This window comes from Vitis vinifera, chromosome 12, assembly GCF_030704535.1.
Source record: "Vitis vinifera cultivar Pinot Noir 40024 chromosome 12, ASM3070453v1".
Classification (NCBI taxonomy): Eukaryota; Viridiplantae; Streptophyta; class Magnoliopsida; order Vitales; family Vitaceae; genus Vitis; species Vitis vinifera.
The window spans coordinates 19,989,068-20,007,756 of record NC_081816.1 but is presented as its reverse complement, the minus strand read 5'-3'; the positions used below and the strand labels follow the sequence as shown (position 1 = coordinate 20,007,756).

Genomic DNA, 18,689 nt, shown 5'->3' with positions numbered 1-18,689 from the left:
ACTACACTTGATGTTCAAACAATTAAAAATAAAATAAAAAAAATAATGAAAAGAAGGGAAGATAGGCTTTTTGACATATTTTACATTTTTTTAAAATCTTTTAAGAATTTGGTTGTAAAACATTTCACTTTTTAATATAGATTTTTAGATATTTTTAATTTTTTTCATGGTAGTAAATAAACCGAATTTTTTTATATTTGAATTTTGAAAAAAAAAAGATTAACTAAGATTCTTAAAAATTATTTTTTATAACTATATTGAATAAAAAAGAATTAAAAAATAGGATTCCTAATATATTGAATAAAAAAATATTAAAAAAATAGGATTTCTAATACATTTTAATTTCTTTCTATTTTTTATATGGTACTCCAACGTGGTTTTTCCATACAATAAAAAAATTAACAAAATAATAATCTTGAAACTTTTTATATTTAAAAAAAAAAAAACTTGAAAATTTTAAGGAAAAATTATGTAAATGTGTACGGTCTAAACATGCATGAAAAGAGAACCTAAAAAAATCATTTTCATGATAAGAGTATTTTGGTGAAAATAATTTTCATTTCATGAGGCCTAACTCACATTATTTAAAAATACTCTTACATGTGTTTTAGTCTTATAGTCTTAAGTAATGTTTGATTGACAGGATAAAATATGATAAAATTTATATATCGTAAAATATTATATTTCATTGGATATGATATGTATATCTTAATATATAATTTTCTAATGGGATATAATATTTTTGAATTCATATTATGTGAATATGATATTTTAATTTTATATTGTGTTATTTAAAATATTAAAAGAATTTATATATATCATATATTAATATTATTTTATAAATATTTTTTTAGTTTTTCTTTTTTAATAAAAAATTTATTATTTTATAAAATGAACATATTAAAAAATAAAAAATAAAAATATGTATATCTCATATCTTAGCACGGGATTAACATATCTCATATGAAAATGATAAAAAGAGGAGAGTGAATAATATATCTCATCACTTATCGTATCACATGTTTTATAGGATATAAGATAACTTGTCATATCTCATTATTAACAAAATGTGGAATAAGATAAAATAACTCATCTCACGTCTTATCCATGTTATATCCAACTAAATTGGTTGGAGTTAAAGACTATTAATACCAAAAACCATGTACTTTTATTTTAGTACTTGAGACTTTAGCCCCCAAGCAAAACTAGTTTTTTATTTTGGTTTTCAGATTTTGGTATTTAAATTCAATTGGAATTCTACTCAGATAATGCAAGAGTCTCCAATAAAATAGATTATTTTAATTCTCATTTAATTTATTATTATTTTTTAATAAATGCCATGTAATTAATTGTTTAAATATTATTTAATTTGATAATTCTAAAAAAAATTGTCCTTAAGCAAAAACATTTATTCCCTTCTATATCTGGAATATTGATTTAAAATAAATAAATAAATAAAAAATAAAACCTAGTATTGCTGCTATTGCAGCATAAAAATAATAGATTACGTGTCCGAAAAGCTTCCAAAAATCTAACCAAGTGTGGTTTGTGAGCAATAGGATTTCCAAACCCTATATATATTTTCAAAGACGCTCACTTTTCCACCGGAGCTTTTCTGTCTGGTTTCGGCGCTTGTTTCCTTTCTGTGGGCTCTCTAGTGGAAGTCATGACTGGGAGTATGGCCGAGAAACGGTCCGACGCTGTCTGCGGGGATGGATTGATGGGGCTGCTGCAGAAGTTGGATCATTCGGAAATTCTGGAGGTTTTGTCCGGAGGGTTTTGCAAAAACTGTGAAGCTGTTTTGGAAGACCGCGTACGCGCTTTGATGAATAGTAAGCGACCCTCTTCTTCTCTTTCTCATTTGTTTTCTAGGGTTCGGTTGGATTCTTTTTTTTTTTTGTCTGGTTGCATGTTTTCCCGGTGGATTATTATTGTTTTTCTTCAAGGTTTTGTTTGGTTGCATGTTTTCCTCTGTTTTTCCTGCGATTCCCAGGTAACCGAACGGGACATGGGGAAAATTTGTTTATGCATGATCCAGTGGAATTAGGGTTTAAGGGTAGGGTTTAAGAGGAGGGATTTGACTTGTGTTTTTGTTTCTATATCCTTTTCTTTCCAAATTTTAATTAGATTTATTTTCCCTTTCTGTTTGTGTTATTCAAAATCCTAAAATGTGAGATTTTCTTTGCCTGTTGCAGAAAAATTCACTGAAATATCCTTATCCAATGTCAAAACTGAAAGTTCAAGCTTTTCTTCTCCCACCAAGAACGGTTCAGAGACATCTTCTTGGGGCCCTATCCGAACTCCTGAATCCGTTTCTTCAGTGGGGCGTAAGGAGGCTGTTTCTTCTTCATCGCCTGTATCGGTTAGCAGTAAACCACACTTATCTGACTATTCTAAGGTGGAGATACTGCTGAATGATGGACTCGGTGGGAATTCCTCTGTGATTGACACTGGCTTATCAGAGGAAGAAAAGGAACAAATTCGGCTTTCACAGATTGGTAGGAAGAAAGATTTTGTTCACATTGAGAGGATAGATGGAAGAACAATGAATGTGATTCAAGGGCTCGAGCTTCACACTCGAGTCTTTAATTCTGAGGAACAAAAGAAGATTGTGGAATGTGTCTACAATTTGCAGCGTATGGGCCAAAAGGGAATGCTAAGAGGTATCCAATGGAATCTTTCTTTTGTCATTTTCAATTCTATTCAATGATGGGCTATTTTCAAAGTTTGAAATTGTTCTCTAAGTATAGAACCGAGGGTGATTTCATTAAGCTGAAGTCATAATTAGCATAAGGGTATCATCGATTTTTAGGCATTTGATTTCTATATTTCAGTGGATGAATTCAGATTTTCTTAATTGAAAAGTAAAATCAAATTGAATTAACATCTTATTATGAATCTTTTGCAGAACGGACTTATTCTGAACCAAAAAAATGGATGCGTGGAAAGGGACGCGTGACGATTCAATTTGGCTGCTGCTACAATTATGCAGTGGTAATGTTTGGATCCATGCCCTATCTTTTTGTTTGTTATCAATCCTCTATTGTATATTAATATGGATTGTCCTGTACTTTTCAGGACAAAAATGGTAATCCTCCAGGTATCATTAGGGAAGAAGAAGTCGATCCCTTACCTCCTCTGTTCAAGCAAATGATTAAGAGGATGGTGAGATGGCACATCCTACCACCAACCTGTGTCCCCAACAGCTGCATCGTGAATATCTATGATGAAGGGGATTGCATTCCTCCGCACATCGATCATCATGACTTTCTGCGACCTTTTTGCACTGTCTCATTCTTGACCGAGTGCAATATTCTTTTTGGTTCTAGCTTGAAGATTCTGGATGCAGGAGAATTCTCAGGCCCTGTTTCTATCTCCTTGCCCAAAGGGTATTTTTGTTTCCAAATCCTCTTTCATTTATTTTTTTTCCTTTCCTTGAATTGCGTTTGTTATTTTACATTGTAATCGGTTCTTGTAGTGAGCAAAGAATTGGAAAGTTGGGTTGAGAGTTGTCTAAACCATCTTTCCCTTTTATGATGGGGTTCTCATATTTTGCTCATTTACACCCTGCAGATCAGTCTTGATTCTAAATGGGAATGGAGCGGATGTGGCTAAACATTGTGTACCTGCTGTACCAGCGAAGAGGTACTTATCTTCTTCCCTGAATTAATCTTTTTCATGTCTGTTCTTTCCATAATCACTTCTCTTACAATTTCTTGTGTTGCAGGATCTCCATTACATTCAGGAAAATGGACGAGAGCAGGCTCCCATACAAGTATTCACCTGACCGAGAGCTCCTAAATGTCAGGCCTCTAGCACATCGGCCTTTGATAAATACACCTTTACAACAGCAGAAGAACACAGTCATCCGACATGAATCCAGGATTTCCCAGCAGAGTAGCAGTTCCCCTCACCTTGATAAGGATGATTTTCCTCCTCTTGGTGCCTGGAAGTCTGATAGCAGGAAAAGAGGCAACAAAAATGGGTTAAGGCAATGAGCTTTTTCCACTGGAACTTCTTGTATCATGCAGTTTTGCTTCACTTTCCTTTTCTTAGGTAATTAGGTGTACTTCATTCAACTTCATTCAATCAATAGCTTAGAACTTGTTTTAACTTGTTATTTACTGAAATCAATGAAGGGAATACTTTATTGTTGTTGACTAACTTTGCTGCCATGGGGACTATGTGATTGAAGCGACTATGTGATTGAAGCTGTGATTTTTTTTTTTTTTTTTTTACACCCTTTATAAAAGATTAAGCTATGTTTGGTTCTCGGAAAATTTTAGGGAAAATGCAAAAGAAAGAAAATAGAGAGGAAAAGTAAAAGGAAAGAAAAAGTAAAGTAAAATAAAAAATAGAGTTAAAGATAATAAATTATTTTTATTTACTACTTTAAACTCATTTTATTTATTTTAACTCATCAATATAAATATTAAATAATTTTAAAATACATTAGTTTTTAACAAATTTTAATTATATTTAATATTCTTTGGAATATTTTATAAGATAACCAAACATGAGAAAATAATTTTTTTTAGCATATTTGTTCTTTCCTTTGTACTTTCCGGAAACCAAACATAAAGGCTATGTTTGGTTCCCGGAAAATTTGAGGGAAAATGCAAGGGAAAGAAAATGCAAAGGAAAAGTGGAAGGAAGGAAAAAGTGAAGGAAAATAAAAAAATAGATTAAAAGTTGATAAATTATTTTTTTTGTTACTTCAAACTCATTTTATTTATTTTAACTCATCAATATAAAGATTAAATAATTTAAAAATACATAAGTTTTTAATTAATTTTAATTATATTTGATTTTCTTTGATATTTTTCATAGGACAACCAAATATGAAAAAATCATTTTCCTTAGCATTTTTTTTCTTTCCTTTGTACTTTCCGGGAACCAAACATAGCCGGGTTTTTTTTGGCAACGTTTCAAAGAATAGTTTTCTGTTCTAAAAAAAACAGAAAAACAAGAAAATATGTTTAGCAATCAAAACCGTTTTTTCTATTTTTTGTTTTTATGAATAGAAAATATTGTATTTTTAGAAAATATTTTTAATTGTTTAATGATTAAAAATAAAGTGCAAAATATAAAAATTATTTTTAAAACATATTTAAAAATATTAAAAACATTCTCAAACAAACTTTTATTTTACAAAACATCATATAATAATTTTAAAAATTTGTTTTCAAAACAATATTTTTTAAAATTGTTTTTTAAAACAGTTATCAAATATGACCTAAGGAACACATAAAAAAATTAAGTAAAATAATTTTTTTAGTTGGATGTGAAAATAAAATGTTAAGAAAAAAGAAAGGAAAATATGAAAAAAAAAAAAATAATTAACAAGTGTATCTCTTTGCCATTTATTTTTAATATTTTTTCCTTCTTTTTTTAAATAATAGAATGAAAATTTTTAAAATTTTATTTTTTTTCTTATATATATATATTATTATTTTCCTCAATACTTTTTAGAAACCAAACATAGTAATTATGAATGAAGAATTAAAGAAAATTTTAAGACCTGTTTGGCAACTATTTTTGAAAATAGTTCTTAAAAATAGTTTTTGAGAATAACTTTTAAAAATTGTTTTTTGATGTTTTATAAAATAAAACTCTAATCTATTTTCAATATTTTTAAAAATGATTTTGTGGACCCGTATTTTTGCACAATGCATTTTTAGTCGATGACGTGACTCGCTTTTTATTTATTTAGTGAAAAATATGATTTTTAAAAAAGACTTAGAGTCGTCATTTATTTTTGTTTTATTCTTAAGGGATAACAAAATAAGAAAGAAAACCATAAGTGTGACTCCCTATTTGGAAAAGACAGTTTATGGAAAACCAAAGTCGAGTCTAGGGCCAGGTTACCTATTGGAAAAGTACGATGGTGAGCCGTAGCACCCCTCTAAACTCGTATGCATACAGTCCCTACTAAACGAGGTGAGACAAGTATAACAATTGATAAAGAAATCAATAGATACCAATGAAATAATCAAATAATAAAATGAATGATGTATGAGAATAAGCAAAGTGAGAGTGAGATTGTACCTTAACAGCAAGTCATAGTGTTCTATCATGAAACAAAGTTAATGCACAATAATGAACACAAAATATATCTGTGGACTCCGCATTTCGGCTCATTCGTTTTTCACTCGATGGCGAACTCGATTTTATGAAAATGATTTTATTCATTAAGAAAATGACTTGGAGTCACCACTTATTTTTGTTTTATTGTTAAAGGGGTTACAAAATAAGAAAAAAAACCCTAAGTACGACTCCTTATTTTTGGAAAATGTGGTCTATGAAAAACCGGATTAACTTCAGGGGTCAGTTTATTCATCGAGAAGATACGGTAAAGACCATAACACCCATCTAAGTCCCTAAAAACGAGTCTCTACTAATAAAATGAAGCTGACGTGGCAATCAATAGGAAAATCAATGGATACTCAAATCGATCATGCACATATGAGAATCAAAACATGCATAAAGAATTACCAGAATGGGAGTGGATGCGTACCTAGGCCACGAACGAGTAATGCGCTATCATAAAAATGGGGTCAGTGTACAATAAAGAGCACAAAACATATCACATGCATCACCAAACATAAATTAAAACTGTTCGAGGGAAAACTGAATTTTTGAAATTTATTTGAAAATTGGAGTCTTAGAGATTATTTGAAAATTGGAGTTTGAGAAATTATTTGAAAATTGGATTTTTAGGAATTAAATGTAAGAATGAGAATTTTAAAAATTAAATTTGAAAGAAATTGAAATTTTGAAAATTATTTGAGAGTTTGGGATTTTAAAAAATTAAATTATGAACATTGAGACTTTGGAAGTTAAATTTTGAAAGAAATCATAATTGAAAATTATTTGAGAAGTAGAAACTATGAAAATTGAATTATAAAAATTGGAAATCTTGGAAATCATTTGAAGATAGAATTTTTAGAAATAAATAAATAAAATGATAATAATAATGATAACAATAAATAAGTAACGTAATTGTGGACCCTGTATTTTTGGCTCATGCGTTTTCCACTCGATGGCGAGCTCGATTTTTTTATTTGAAAAAAAATTGATTTTTATTTTATTAGAAAATGACTTGGAGTCGCCACTTATTTTTGTTTTATTTTTAAAGGGTAAACAAAATAAGAAAGAAAACCCTAAGTGTAACTCCTTATTTTGGAAAATGTGGTATGTGAAAAACTGGATCGGGCTCGGGGGTCAGGTTACTTATCGGGAAGGTACGATAAAGACCGTAGCACCTCTCTAAGTCCCTAAAGTTGGGTCTCTACTAATAAAATGAAGCTGACATGGCAATTGATGAATAAATCAATGAATACTCAGAATAAATCATGCACACATGAGAATCAGAACATGTACAGACACTAATCAGAGTGAAAACGAGTACGTACTTGGGCAGCGAGCCACCATGCGCTATTAAGAAGGAGGATTAGTACACAATTAAGGAATAATAGCATGCACGTCAGAGAACGAGATAAATCGATCATGCATGACAATTAAATCGATCAATCAGTCAATCGATTATAAAATCACTTATGTCGGGCCCTCACCAAAGCCCTTTTATTTTTGCATGAATTAATTTTGTAAATTCCATCCATTGGAATTACAAAATTAAATCCTTGCTTATTTCAAAAATCTTTTAAGAATATAGAAAATGTGAAAGTTGCTCGCCATGAAGAAAAAATGGCGGCAAAATTTTATTAAAAAGCGGATCTTGGAACCTAAGAATTCCATGGATGAAAGAGCGCGGAATTGAGATTATTGTTTTATTGAAAAACGAGGAACTGGGAAATTATTAAAAAAATGAGATTTGAAAAATTATTGTCAAAGTCAAAGAGGATAAAAGGGAAGATGTCACGTGACCAAAGGTGGCCATGCAGCTGAATGCACATATGCGCGGACCCAAGGAGGTCACTAGGGCTGCTTTGTTGGCGCACCATCCTCTCTCATAACTGCAAATAGGCTCGGTATAAAAGAAGCTTGAGACAGGTCTGGTGACTCAGAATATGGATCACAACCCACAGAACCTTCGATCACGATCACCTGGGCTGTAACACCTCCCTCTCTCAAAGCAAATCTTTGTCCAGCTTCAAGAGGAACAGCAGATATCAACTCGAAAACTGCTGTAACATCATCCCCAGGCATAACCATATTAACTTCTTCAAGCAATTGAACCTTCCCAGTGGCATCTGCAGTCCTCATGTAAAACTGAGGTCTATAGTTTGTGACGAAGGCAGTATGTCTTCCACCTTCGTCTTTTGTCAAGACATATATCTCCACTTCAAACCTCTTGTATGTTTTGCAAGTACCCGGCTTAGCAATGACCTGTCTACGCTGGATGTCTTCCTTGATTTGCTGAGACCTCACTGCTAATAGTGTTTCAATGAGTCGGAGGCCACTATTCTCAGCAAGCATCATGGGGATTGAATCCAAGGCATCTCCAAATGCTCTGATAGCATATTGCTCAACTCCTGGATATCTATCAGCAGCTGCCTCTACAGCAATTGAGCAAGAAATCTCAGCAGAGCCACTACCCTACACAATAAAATTGCTGCAACCGAGGTTTCTGGCCGCACCCAACGCATCATGGGTGCTACGCTTTGTCTCTTCTATCACCATTTCGTCATCACTACGAATAAATATAGCTACAGCCCATGAATCTGCACAATGTTCAATATACAGCATTCGATCTTTAGTGGTACCAAATGATCTTTCGCGAACCAAACCAGCCTTCCCCAGCTTCTCTTGTGTCAATTCTTGGGACCTTGGCACAATTCTTCCACCTGTTGCTATAGCTACCAACTTTAACCCTACACCACTAACCCATCGGAAAGCAAGCAAGTTCCCATGTAACAACAAATGGTTTGCTTCATCATCAAACCCCCATTGACAGATAACCGAGGTAGCACCAACATCCTTGTGTTTTGAACCATTTATGACACAATTGCTCTCTCCAGTTTTTCCACTGACCACCAGCATAGTTACTACCTGAGAAAAGAGCATGAGCAAGGGAATGGTCCTTTGCCTTGTAATGCTCAAAGTCATGTACAGGCAAGGCATCTGTCGCAAGCTCATCATTATTCCATATGACTATGTGTACTTCAGGTCTTTGTGCATTTCCCTGGCGTGATGGAATGGTGCTGCTAAATTCCTTCCCTCCATCTTCTTCTCCAAGAATATAGGCTAGAACAACCAAAGATTCACCAAAAGGAGCAACTTCTGAAGTGAAATAGCTGATTTGAAATGATGCCGCAATATCCACCTGGTTCATGCTGGACTTGGAAACATTCCTGTGAGTCCCACTGGTTCCATTGGACTGATTTGCTCTTATTGAAGCAATCTTCACAGATGTTCCCCAACCAATGACCAAGAGAGTATCATCCTGCCACACTAAGTGGGGAACCAAAATCTCAGGACGTGGGCTTCCTTGGTCTCTAAAACTTCCTCTTTCTGCAATTCAGCCGTGGCTAAATCTTCGATTTTTGCTTCCATTGAGTGCTCTTCTAATTGGTTCAAATCTGGAGCTTCATCATCTCATAACGTGATGTCAATTGCCTCATCAAATTCAGCTTGACTACCCTCTGAAATTTTAGCTTCCTCTGCTTCTATCTTTTCATTATTCTTGGACTCAGAAGCAGCACGTATGGAGGGCTCCCCTTCTGTTGCATATTGAAGTAGTGCTAGCTTACCAGTAGCCTTTGTATTGCAAAGACAACAAAACCATGGAGGACGTCCAGATAACCCAACAGTTATATCATTTTCAAGCCTTTGCTTTGAATCACCTTTGACCTTTTCTGAGGTACCATTTGGAGTGCCCTCTCATTTGATGAATATACTTCACTGCTTGTTCAAAAATATGGTCATGACAAGTGGTGATATCTTCAATAAATTCATTAACTGCTTCTATAACGTCATGCTTCAGCTTCCGACTCCTTAAACTTCTATCAGCAGGTTTACTTTTTCCTTTAGAATCACCACCAGAAGAAGAACTTTGAGGACGCAGAATGCTTCGGGCAGCAGTAGCAGCAGCGATAGCTAATAAAACGGGGTGGTCCTCTCGCTCGCCACTTTGTTTCAAGCGAATTAGTACAGTTGGCAAAGCAAAGAGTTGTTGGTTTTGAAACCAGATAAATAAAAGAAAAACGGAAGCCAGAAAAATTTTCTCAAAATTTTTTTCTCTCAATGATCAATACTTGTATTAATTTAATGAAATAACAAATATAGGTAATTTAGAAATGTACCTTGCGATTAGGTTGATAAATTTGAACTCCACCAAAAAGATCTTAGAATTCCAAATCCTCTAAAGCATCATGGATCTTTCTCTAACGTTCTCCAAATAATGATGAACTCAAAACGAGTGGGCGTTTTTTATTTTATTTTATTTTTTATCTTTAGGTTTTTATATCACACAACTTAATATATAGAAAACTTGTATTCTCATCCCATCATCAAAAAATTGAGGAAAAAAAACTTTTTAATACTACGAAGAAAAAATAACTGACATATTTTGAATTTTGAAAAACCAGGGATAAAATATCTCTCCCCATGATCCCCACTTAAAAAGTGTTTCTTAGGGAATACAAGTGTGGTCTTCACCACATTGTATCAAAAAATATTTTAAATAATCAAATTATAAAATAAATAAATCAAATCAAGATTGTGTGAAATTAATTTAGAATTCAAAATTCCAAACTAATAAAATCAACCCAACATAAAAAAAATGTTCATATAATTTTAATGGAGCCGTTGAGAGGAACTATGAACATTATAATTTTAAGCTCCAATAATTTTGACAATTAATTAACAACTTAATTAAAAAATCAAAATTATTAATTCCAAAATTACTCCACTAAAAATTTGGAATTGCACTCTTAAAATTATAAAACTAAATATATTCAAAGGATTTGAATTGCCCATTGATATAGTCACTACATATGAGTCAATCCTCCATAAACAGTTCATAATTAAAGCTAGGTTTTTCCGTTAACCTCTTTAATTATATCTTTCTCCTTAAGTGCCATTGGTTCTCTAATGAATAATATATTTATGGTCTAATCATAAATTGAGCGCTCTTATCATTCAAGGCCCGAACCAATACTTATGGGAACCGTCCATCTGACTTCTTAACGAAGGAATGGATTTCATCTTGTATATTAATATTCCCGGCTATTTATTTTATTATACTTTCAATACACCAAGAATTTGACACTATGTATTTGTGTCATTACCCGGTATGTCAAAAAATACAATACAATAAATAGGAGTCTATTAATCACTCGGAATTAAGATCAATGCATATATGACCATCATTGATTAATATTGAATGCTCTATATTATAACGGGATTTATCAGAGATTCATAATTAATCGTGTTCCAGTCCTATATAATCAAATTACATAAAGCGCTTTCATTCCAATAATCTCATTATTAACAATCCGGATAAGATCATTTCATTCAGAATGTAATGAACCGCGCTAGTAATTTTAAATTAAAGATCCCAACTTTAATTTTTAATTACGAACATATTAGATTATTTTACTTTAAATATTATCCTCTTGTATATAACCCTTATATACAATATTTAAAGTTACAATTAAATAATCTAGGGTTTTCGATATTTATAAAGCATCTATAACATGCATGCAACAATAATATTGAAATAATTCCTTAAAAAAATATTAATAATCAGCAAAATAAAATAAAAAATCTCATTTGTTTATGGGCACATATTCCAACAAACTCCCACTTGCCCTAAATCAAATGTGACATGTCTCTAAGTCCCATCCCTTCAAGATGTTGCTCAAAACTCCGAGCCGGTAAAGTCTTAGTGAACAGATCAGCTATGTTGTTCGCAGATGCGATCTTTTCAACTGAAACGTCTCCTCTACTGACAATCTCTCTTACCAGGTGGAATTTCCGTTCTATGTGTTTTCCTTTGCGATGGTTCCTGGGTTCTTTGGCATTAGCCACTGCTCCACTATTATCACAATAGAGTCTGATTGGCTCATGCATATTTGGAACAACTTCCAGTTCTTTCAAGAATTTGCAAAGCCAGACTGCCTCTTTAGCTGCTTCACAAGCCGCTACATATTCAGCCTCCATGGTTGAATCAGCAACACAAGTTTGCTTGACACTCCTCCATATAATGGCTCCATCTCCCAAAGTGAAAACGACCCCAGAAGTAGACTTCCGAGAGTCTCTATATGATTGGAAATTAGAATCTGTATATCCGATAGGAATCAATTCCTTACCAAAGTATACCAACATATAGTTTCTCGTCCTTCTCAGATATTTAAGTATATGCTTGACTGCTACCCAGTGATCTAATCCTAGGTTTGACTGGTATCGACTAACCACTCCCACTGCAAAGCATATGTCAGGTCTTGTACACAACATTGCATACATTAAACTACCAACTGCTGATGCGTAGGGAACTCGTCTCATTTTCTCCTCATCTTGCGGTGTTTTTGGACACTGCTCTTTAGAGAGATGAACTCCATGTCGAGAAGGCAAATTCCCTTTCTTAGAGTTTTCCATTGCAAACTTGACAAGCACCTTGTCAATGTATGCTGCCTAAGACAATGCCAGAAGCCTATTCTTACGATCCCTAGTCATTTGGATACCAAGAATGTAGCTTGCCTCTCCCAAATCCTTCATTTGGAATTGGCTGGCTAGCCAGTTCTTTACCTTGGATAGAGATTCTACATCATTTCCAATGAGTAGAATGTCGTCCACATAAAGAACTAAGAAAACCACTTTATCTCCTCCTATTTGCTTATAGACACAAGGTTCACCCAGATTTTGTTCAAAACCATAAGACTTTATGGCTTCGTTAAATCTAATATTCCAAGATCTAGAAGCTTGCTTAAGTCCATAAATGGACCTTTGTAGTTTGCACACTTTCTACTCTTGGTCTTTGACCACGAAACCTTTTGGTTGGACCATATAAATAGTCTCTTCAAGATGGCCATTCAAAAATGCTGTCTTGACGTCCATTTGTCATATCTCATAATCATAATAAGCAGCAATGGACAAGAGAATCCTAATGGATTTTAGCATGGCGACTGGTGAAAAAGTATCCTCATAGTCTACTCCTTCCTTTTGGGTAAAACCCTTTGCCACCAGCCTTGCCTTGAAAGTCTCTATTTTCCCATTAGGTCCTCTTTTTCTCTTATAGATCCATTTGCAACCAATAAGCTTAATGCCTTCTGGTAGATCTACAAGCTCTCAGACTGAATTTGAGTACATAGACTCTATTTCGAGTTTCATGGCTTCCTGCCATTTCTCTCGATCAACATCATCCATCGCCATTTTGAATGTCAATGGATCATCATCACTGCCATCAGTGACTGCAACTGTGCTTCTCCATTTTCACGATAGCGAATGGGCAATCTTATTTCCCTCCCACTACGTCGTGGTGGCGGTGGTGTTAGATCTCGAGTAGTGGTTTCTTTTCTTTATCGTTCAACAACTATTGTTGGCGTGGGGTTGATCTCATCAGCTAGCAACTCTTCCAGAACTACTTTACTTCTAGGTTTAAAATCTGCCATATAGTTATACTCGAGAAACGTAGCATTTGTTTACACAAATACTTTGTTATCCTGAGAGCTATAAAACATACCTCCTCTTGTTCCTTTAGGATATCCTACAAACATGCATACCTCAGAGCGAGGTTCTAGTTTCCCAGTCTTTCCCTTTAACACGTGCGCAGGGCACCCCCATATGCGAATATGTCTCAAACTAGGTTTGCAACCATTCCATAACTCTAGGGGAGTGTTAGGGATTGACTTAGATGGAACTATGTTCAGAATATATACTGCCGTTTGTAATGCATATCCCCAAAATGAGGTTGGCAGAGAAGAATAGCTCATCATTGATCTCATCATGTCAAGCAAAGTGTGATTTCTTTTTTCGGCTACACCATTTTGTTGAGGTGTCCCAGGTGCCGTGAGCTGTGATAATATTTCATTTTCAATCAAGTAGTCCTTGAATTCATAAACCAAGTATTCTCCTCCTCGATCTGATCGAAGAGTTTTGATTGATTTGCTAAGCCGTTTTTCTGCTTTAGCACGAAATTCTTTGAACTTTTCGAAAGCCTCGGATTTTCTTTGTATCAGGTATACATATCCGTATCTTGAATAATCGTCAATAAATGTGACGAAATATTCATAGCCCCCTCTTGCTTTGACATTCAAAGGTCCACATACATCAGTATGTATGTCTCTAGAGGTACTTTTGCTCTTTCACCCTTAGCCGAAAATGGCCTTTTGGTCATTTTGCCTTCTAGGCAAGATTCACAAACTGGTAAAGTGCCAACTTTTAGCTCTCTCAAAGGACCATCATTTTCTAGTCTTTCAATTCTATCTATGTTAATGTGACCAAGCCTTAAATGCCACAAATATGTGTCATTTTTATCATTATAAATCTTTCTTCTTTTAGGGGTTGGTTCAGCGACTTTAAACATTTCGGTTTGAAGTAAATTATTGAAAATTGGTTTAACAAAATATATACCATTATCAACATAACCTGAACAAATATTCATTTCATTCTTATAGATTGAAACAGAGTCAATATCAAAAGAAACATAAATAAATTGTTCATGTAACTTTGAAATCGAAATCAAATTCCGTTTGAAATCCAGAATAAAATAAACATTGTGCAATAACAAATATTTATTATTAGCAAATGACAGTCATACTGTCCCAACTGTTGTCGCTGAAGCTCTTGCCCCACTGCCAACTCTCATCATGAAAGCTCCCTCTTCAAGATCCTTAGATGACTCAAGCATCTTTAAAGAGATACAAACATGGTTAGATGCTCCTGAATCAATAATCCAGCTTGAGAAATCATTCTCAACTAAGCATGTTTCCATTACTAATAAATCTAATTTACCTTGTTTCTTCTTTTGTTTCAGCTCATCAAGGTACTTCTTACAGTTCCTTTTCCAATGGCCGTCTTGATTGCAATGGAAACATTTCCCCTTAGGTTTAGGCTCAACAACCTTCCTTTTCTTCTTTTGGATCTTTTTCTTGTCCTTTTGATTTCTCACATTTCTCTTCTTCTTATTCCTTGAAGGAGAAGCCTTTCCCACAACTGCATTAGCCTCAGCAATATTTGTCTTGCCTCCCTTATCATCTATAAGGGTCTCATAAGATTGCAGCTCATTCAGGAGTTTTGTCAAATTACATTTCTTATGGTTCATGATGTAGTTTGTCCTGAATTGGAGGAAAGAGGGGGAAAGTGTCTCTAAGATCATGCCAACCTGGGTCTTTTCATCAATTTTAGCTCCATTGATTTCAACCTCATTAAAGTGATGAATCATTTTAAGGACGTGCTCACGAACTGAAGAACCATTCTTCATTTTACTGTTCATAACAGCTTTCACAGCTTCGTGGCGGGCCTGCTCAGAGGGGCTTCCAAACATCTGCTGTAGAGAATCCATAATCTCGCTTGCAGTTTCAAGGCCCTCGTGCTTATTAAAATGTTCATATAATTTCAATGGAGCCGTTGAGAGGAACTATGGACATTATAATTTTAAGCTCCAATAATTTTGACAATTAATTAACAACTTAATTAAAAAATCAAAATTATTAATTCCAAAATTACTCCACTAAAAATTTGGAATTGCACTCTTAAAATTATAAAACTAAATATATTCAAAGGATTTGAATTGCCCATTGATATAGTCACTACATATGAGTCAATCCTCCATAAACGGTTCATAATTAAAGCTAGGTTTTTCCGTTAACCTCTTTAATTATATCTTTCTCCTTAAGTGCCATTGGTTCTCTAATGAATAATATATTTATGGTCTAATCATAAATTGAGCGCTCTTATCATTCAAGGCCCGAACCAATACTTATGGGAACCGTCCATCTGACTTCTTAACGAAGGAATGGATTTCATCTTGTATATTAATATTCCCGGCTATTTATTTTATTATACTTCCAATACACCAAGAATTTGACACTATGTACTTGTGTCATTACCCGGTATGTCAAAAAATACAATACAATAAATAGGAGTCTATTAATCACTCGGAATTAAGATCAATACATATATGACCATCATTGATTAATATTGAATGCTCTATATTATAACGGGATTTATCAGAGATTCATAATTAATCGTGTTCCAGTCCTATATAATCAAATTACATAAAGCGCTTTCATTCCAATAATCTCATTATTAACAATCCGGATAAGATCATTTCATTCAGAATGTAATGAACCGCGCTAGTAATTTTAAATTAAAGATCCCAACTTTAATTTTTAATTACGAACATATTAGATTATTTTACTTTAAATATTATACTCTTGTATATAACACTTATATACAATATTTAAAGTTACAATTAAATAATCTAGGGTTTTCGATATTTATAAAGCATGTATAACATGCATGCAACAATAATATTGAAATAATTCCTTAAAAAAAATATTAATAATCAGCAAAATAAAAAAAAAAATCTCATTTGTTTATGGGCACATATTCCAATATTATCAGCAGAAGCACTAGCAGGTGAAACCTACTCTGTTCCTAATCCACCTGACTTGCACAAGCCTGCTCTATGATGGAAAATAGTAGAACGACTAGGAGAACGGGCCTCAATGCATCTTACTCACAAGTCATTATAGCCAAGTGTTGAAGTAGAGCATGCCTTGATAGCTAGGAGGTTGATTTGGACCAGAAATTCCAACCCAGATTTCTCCAGGTGAATCAAACACAAACGGAGAAAACAAGATGAACCAAGTACTATGTTAAGCCACGTTTCATGTTAAAATCAACGGGCTCAAACATAGGTGGGTGAATCCAAATTGATTTTAAAAGAGAAACAGAGAATACCATAAAGCCCACCAATGCGACACAATGGATTAGAGGCAAAATCAGAATATGCACAAAGAGAAACGGAGAAATGAGAGATGAAACAAATAACAATCTAAGAAATCAACTCCAAGGAATGTAGGACCCTCTGATATTCATACCCAAAATCCACCACGAGCATGTGGATCTCTCCAGGGAAGTGCAGACTGCAGTATCCTCTCTCTGGCAGCTTACTCCCCAAGCTTCTCAAAACTTCTCTTCCTCTCCTCTTGCTCCTCTCCTTTAAGCCAAAATCCCCCGCTCTCACAATATCTTCTCCTTCCTATCTGAAAAGCACCCTCGTTCCTGCAGCTTCCCGCTCCCTTGCAACGACCTACAACTTTTCTTTGGAATCTTATTGCCACGTGTTGACCTCTCATTGGTCCTCCAAACCACTAGCCTGATTCCTCACCAACCAACCATGAATGGACACGTGGCTCCTTGAAATCGTGACACTTGGCAAAATTGAGCTGCACAAAAACGAGCCCCAAATAGGGGTCTACAGTAATAAATGCGAGAATTGAAATATTGGAAACTGAAAATTAAGTTCGAAAATTGGAAAATTGGAATTTCAGAGAAGTAAATTTGGAAATCAGAATTTTGAAAAATTATTTAAAGACGGAATTTTAAATAAGTGAATGAAATAATAATAATGACGAAATAATAATGATTGGATAAATAATTGCAGAAGTTAGGATTTTGGAAATTGGAAATTGAACTTAGGGATTTGAAATTTAAAGAATTATCTAGGGATGAAATTTTAAATAAATGAATAAAATAATGAAAATAATAATGATTGGATAAATAATTACGAATATAAGAATTTTGAAAATTGGAAATTGAATTTAGAGATTGGAAATTTGAAGAATTATTTAGAGAGGGGATTTTAAATAAATGGATAAGTGAATAAGTAAATGAATGGAATAACGAAAATAATAAAGATTTGATAAATAAGTGCGAAAAGTAGAATTTTAGAAATTGGAAATTGAATTTAGAGATTGGAAATTCGAAGGATTATTTAGAGATGAAATTTTAAATAAATGAATAAGTGAATAAATAAATGAATGAAATAATAATAATGATGAAATAATAAAGATTAGGTAAATAATTGCAAAAAATAGAATTTTAGAGATTGGAGATTGAATTTAGAGATTGAAAATTTGAGAAATTATTTAGAGATGAGATTTTAAATAAATGAATAAGTAAATAAATTAATTAATGGAATAATAATAATGACGAAAATAATCATTAAACAACTGAATGTGAATAGTGGAATTTTTTATATTGGAAATTAAATTTGGAAAACGGAATTTTTTAAAAAAAAATTGAACTTAAATGATTGGAATTTTTAAAGAAAATAAATAAATAAATGGAATAATGATAATAATAACGAAAATAATAATGATTAAATAAATAAGTGTGAAAAAAAATGGAATTGTGGGAATTGGAAATTAAATTCGGAAATCGGAATTTTGAAAAATTATTTGAAAGTGGAAATTTGAGGATTAAGTCTAAGAAAAGGGCATTTTGAAAGATTTATTTGAGAATGAAATTTTTGAAGATTTGATTTGAAAGGAAATGGAGTTGCGAAAATTTATTTAAATGTGACATTTAAAAAAAGATTAAATTCGGAATTGTGGAATTTTGTTGGATAATTAAATTTAAAAATATGAATCTTGGAGAATTAGATCTAAAATTAGAACCTTAAAAAATTATTTCAAGAACAGAAACTTGGAAATTTGAATTTAAAAAAAAACGAAGTTTAGGTAAATTGAATTTTCGGGAATCAAAGTTTTATAAAT

General features: G+C 33.1%; 1 protein-coding gene across 1 annotated transcript; it reads left to right on the top strand.

Moving 5' to 3' along the window:
* Positions 1–1,512: 1,512 nt before the first annotated feature.
* LOC100256702 (RNA demethylase ALKBH9B) lies at positions 1,513–4,164 on the top strand. Its single transcript, XM_002270193.4, has 6 exons — positions 1,513–1,832; positions 2,196–2,663; positions 2,909–2,994; positions 3,079–3,389; positions 3,574–3,645; positions 3,728–4,164. The coding sequence occupies exons 1-6, from the start codon at positions 1,667–1,669 to the stop codon at positions 3,996–3,998; spliced, it is 1,374 nt and encodes a 457-aa protein (XP_002270229.1). The 5' UTR covers positions 1,513–1,666; the 3' UTR covers positions 3,999–4,164.
* Positions 4,165–18,689: the final 14,525 nt, after the last annotated feature.

Bases quoted from the DNA above. Each gene is read 5' to 3' on its own strand.
- LOC100256702 (XM_002270193.4), top strand. From the start codon at position 1,667: ATGACTGGGAGTATGGCCGAGAAACGGTCCGACGCTGTCTGCGGGGAT. The intron at 3,390-3,573 runs GTATTTTTGTTT...TACACCCTGCAG, and splicing joins TCTATCTCCTTGCCCAAAGG to ATCAGTCTTGATTCTAAATG. The intron at 3,646-3,727 runs GTACTTATCTTC...CTTGTGTTGCAG, and splicing joins CCTGCTGTACCAGCGAAGAG to GATCTCCATTACATTCAGGA.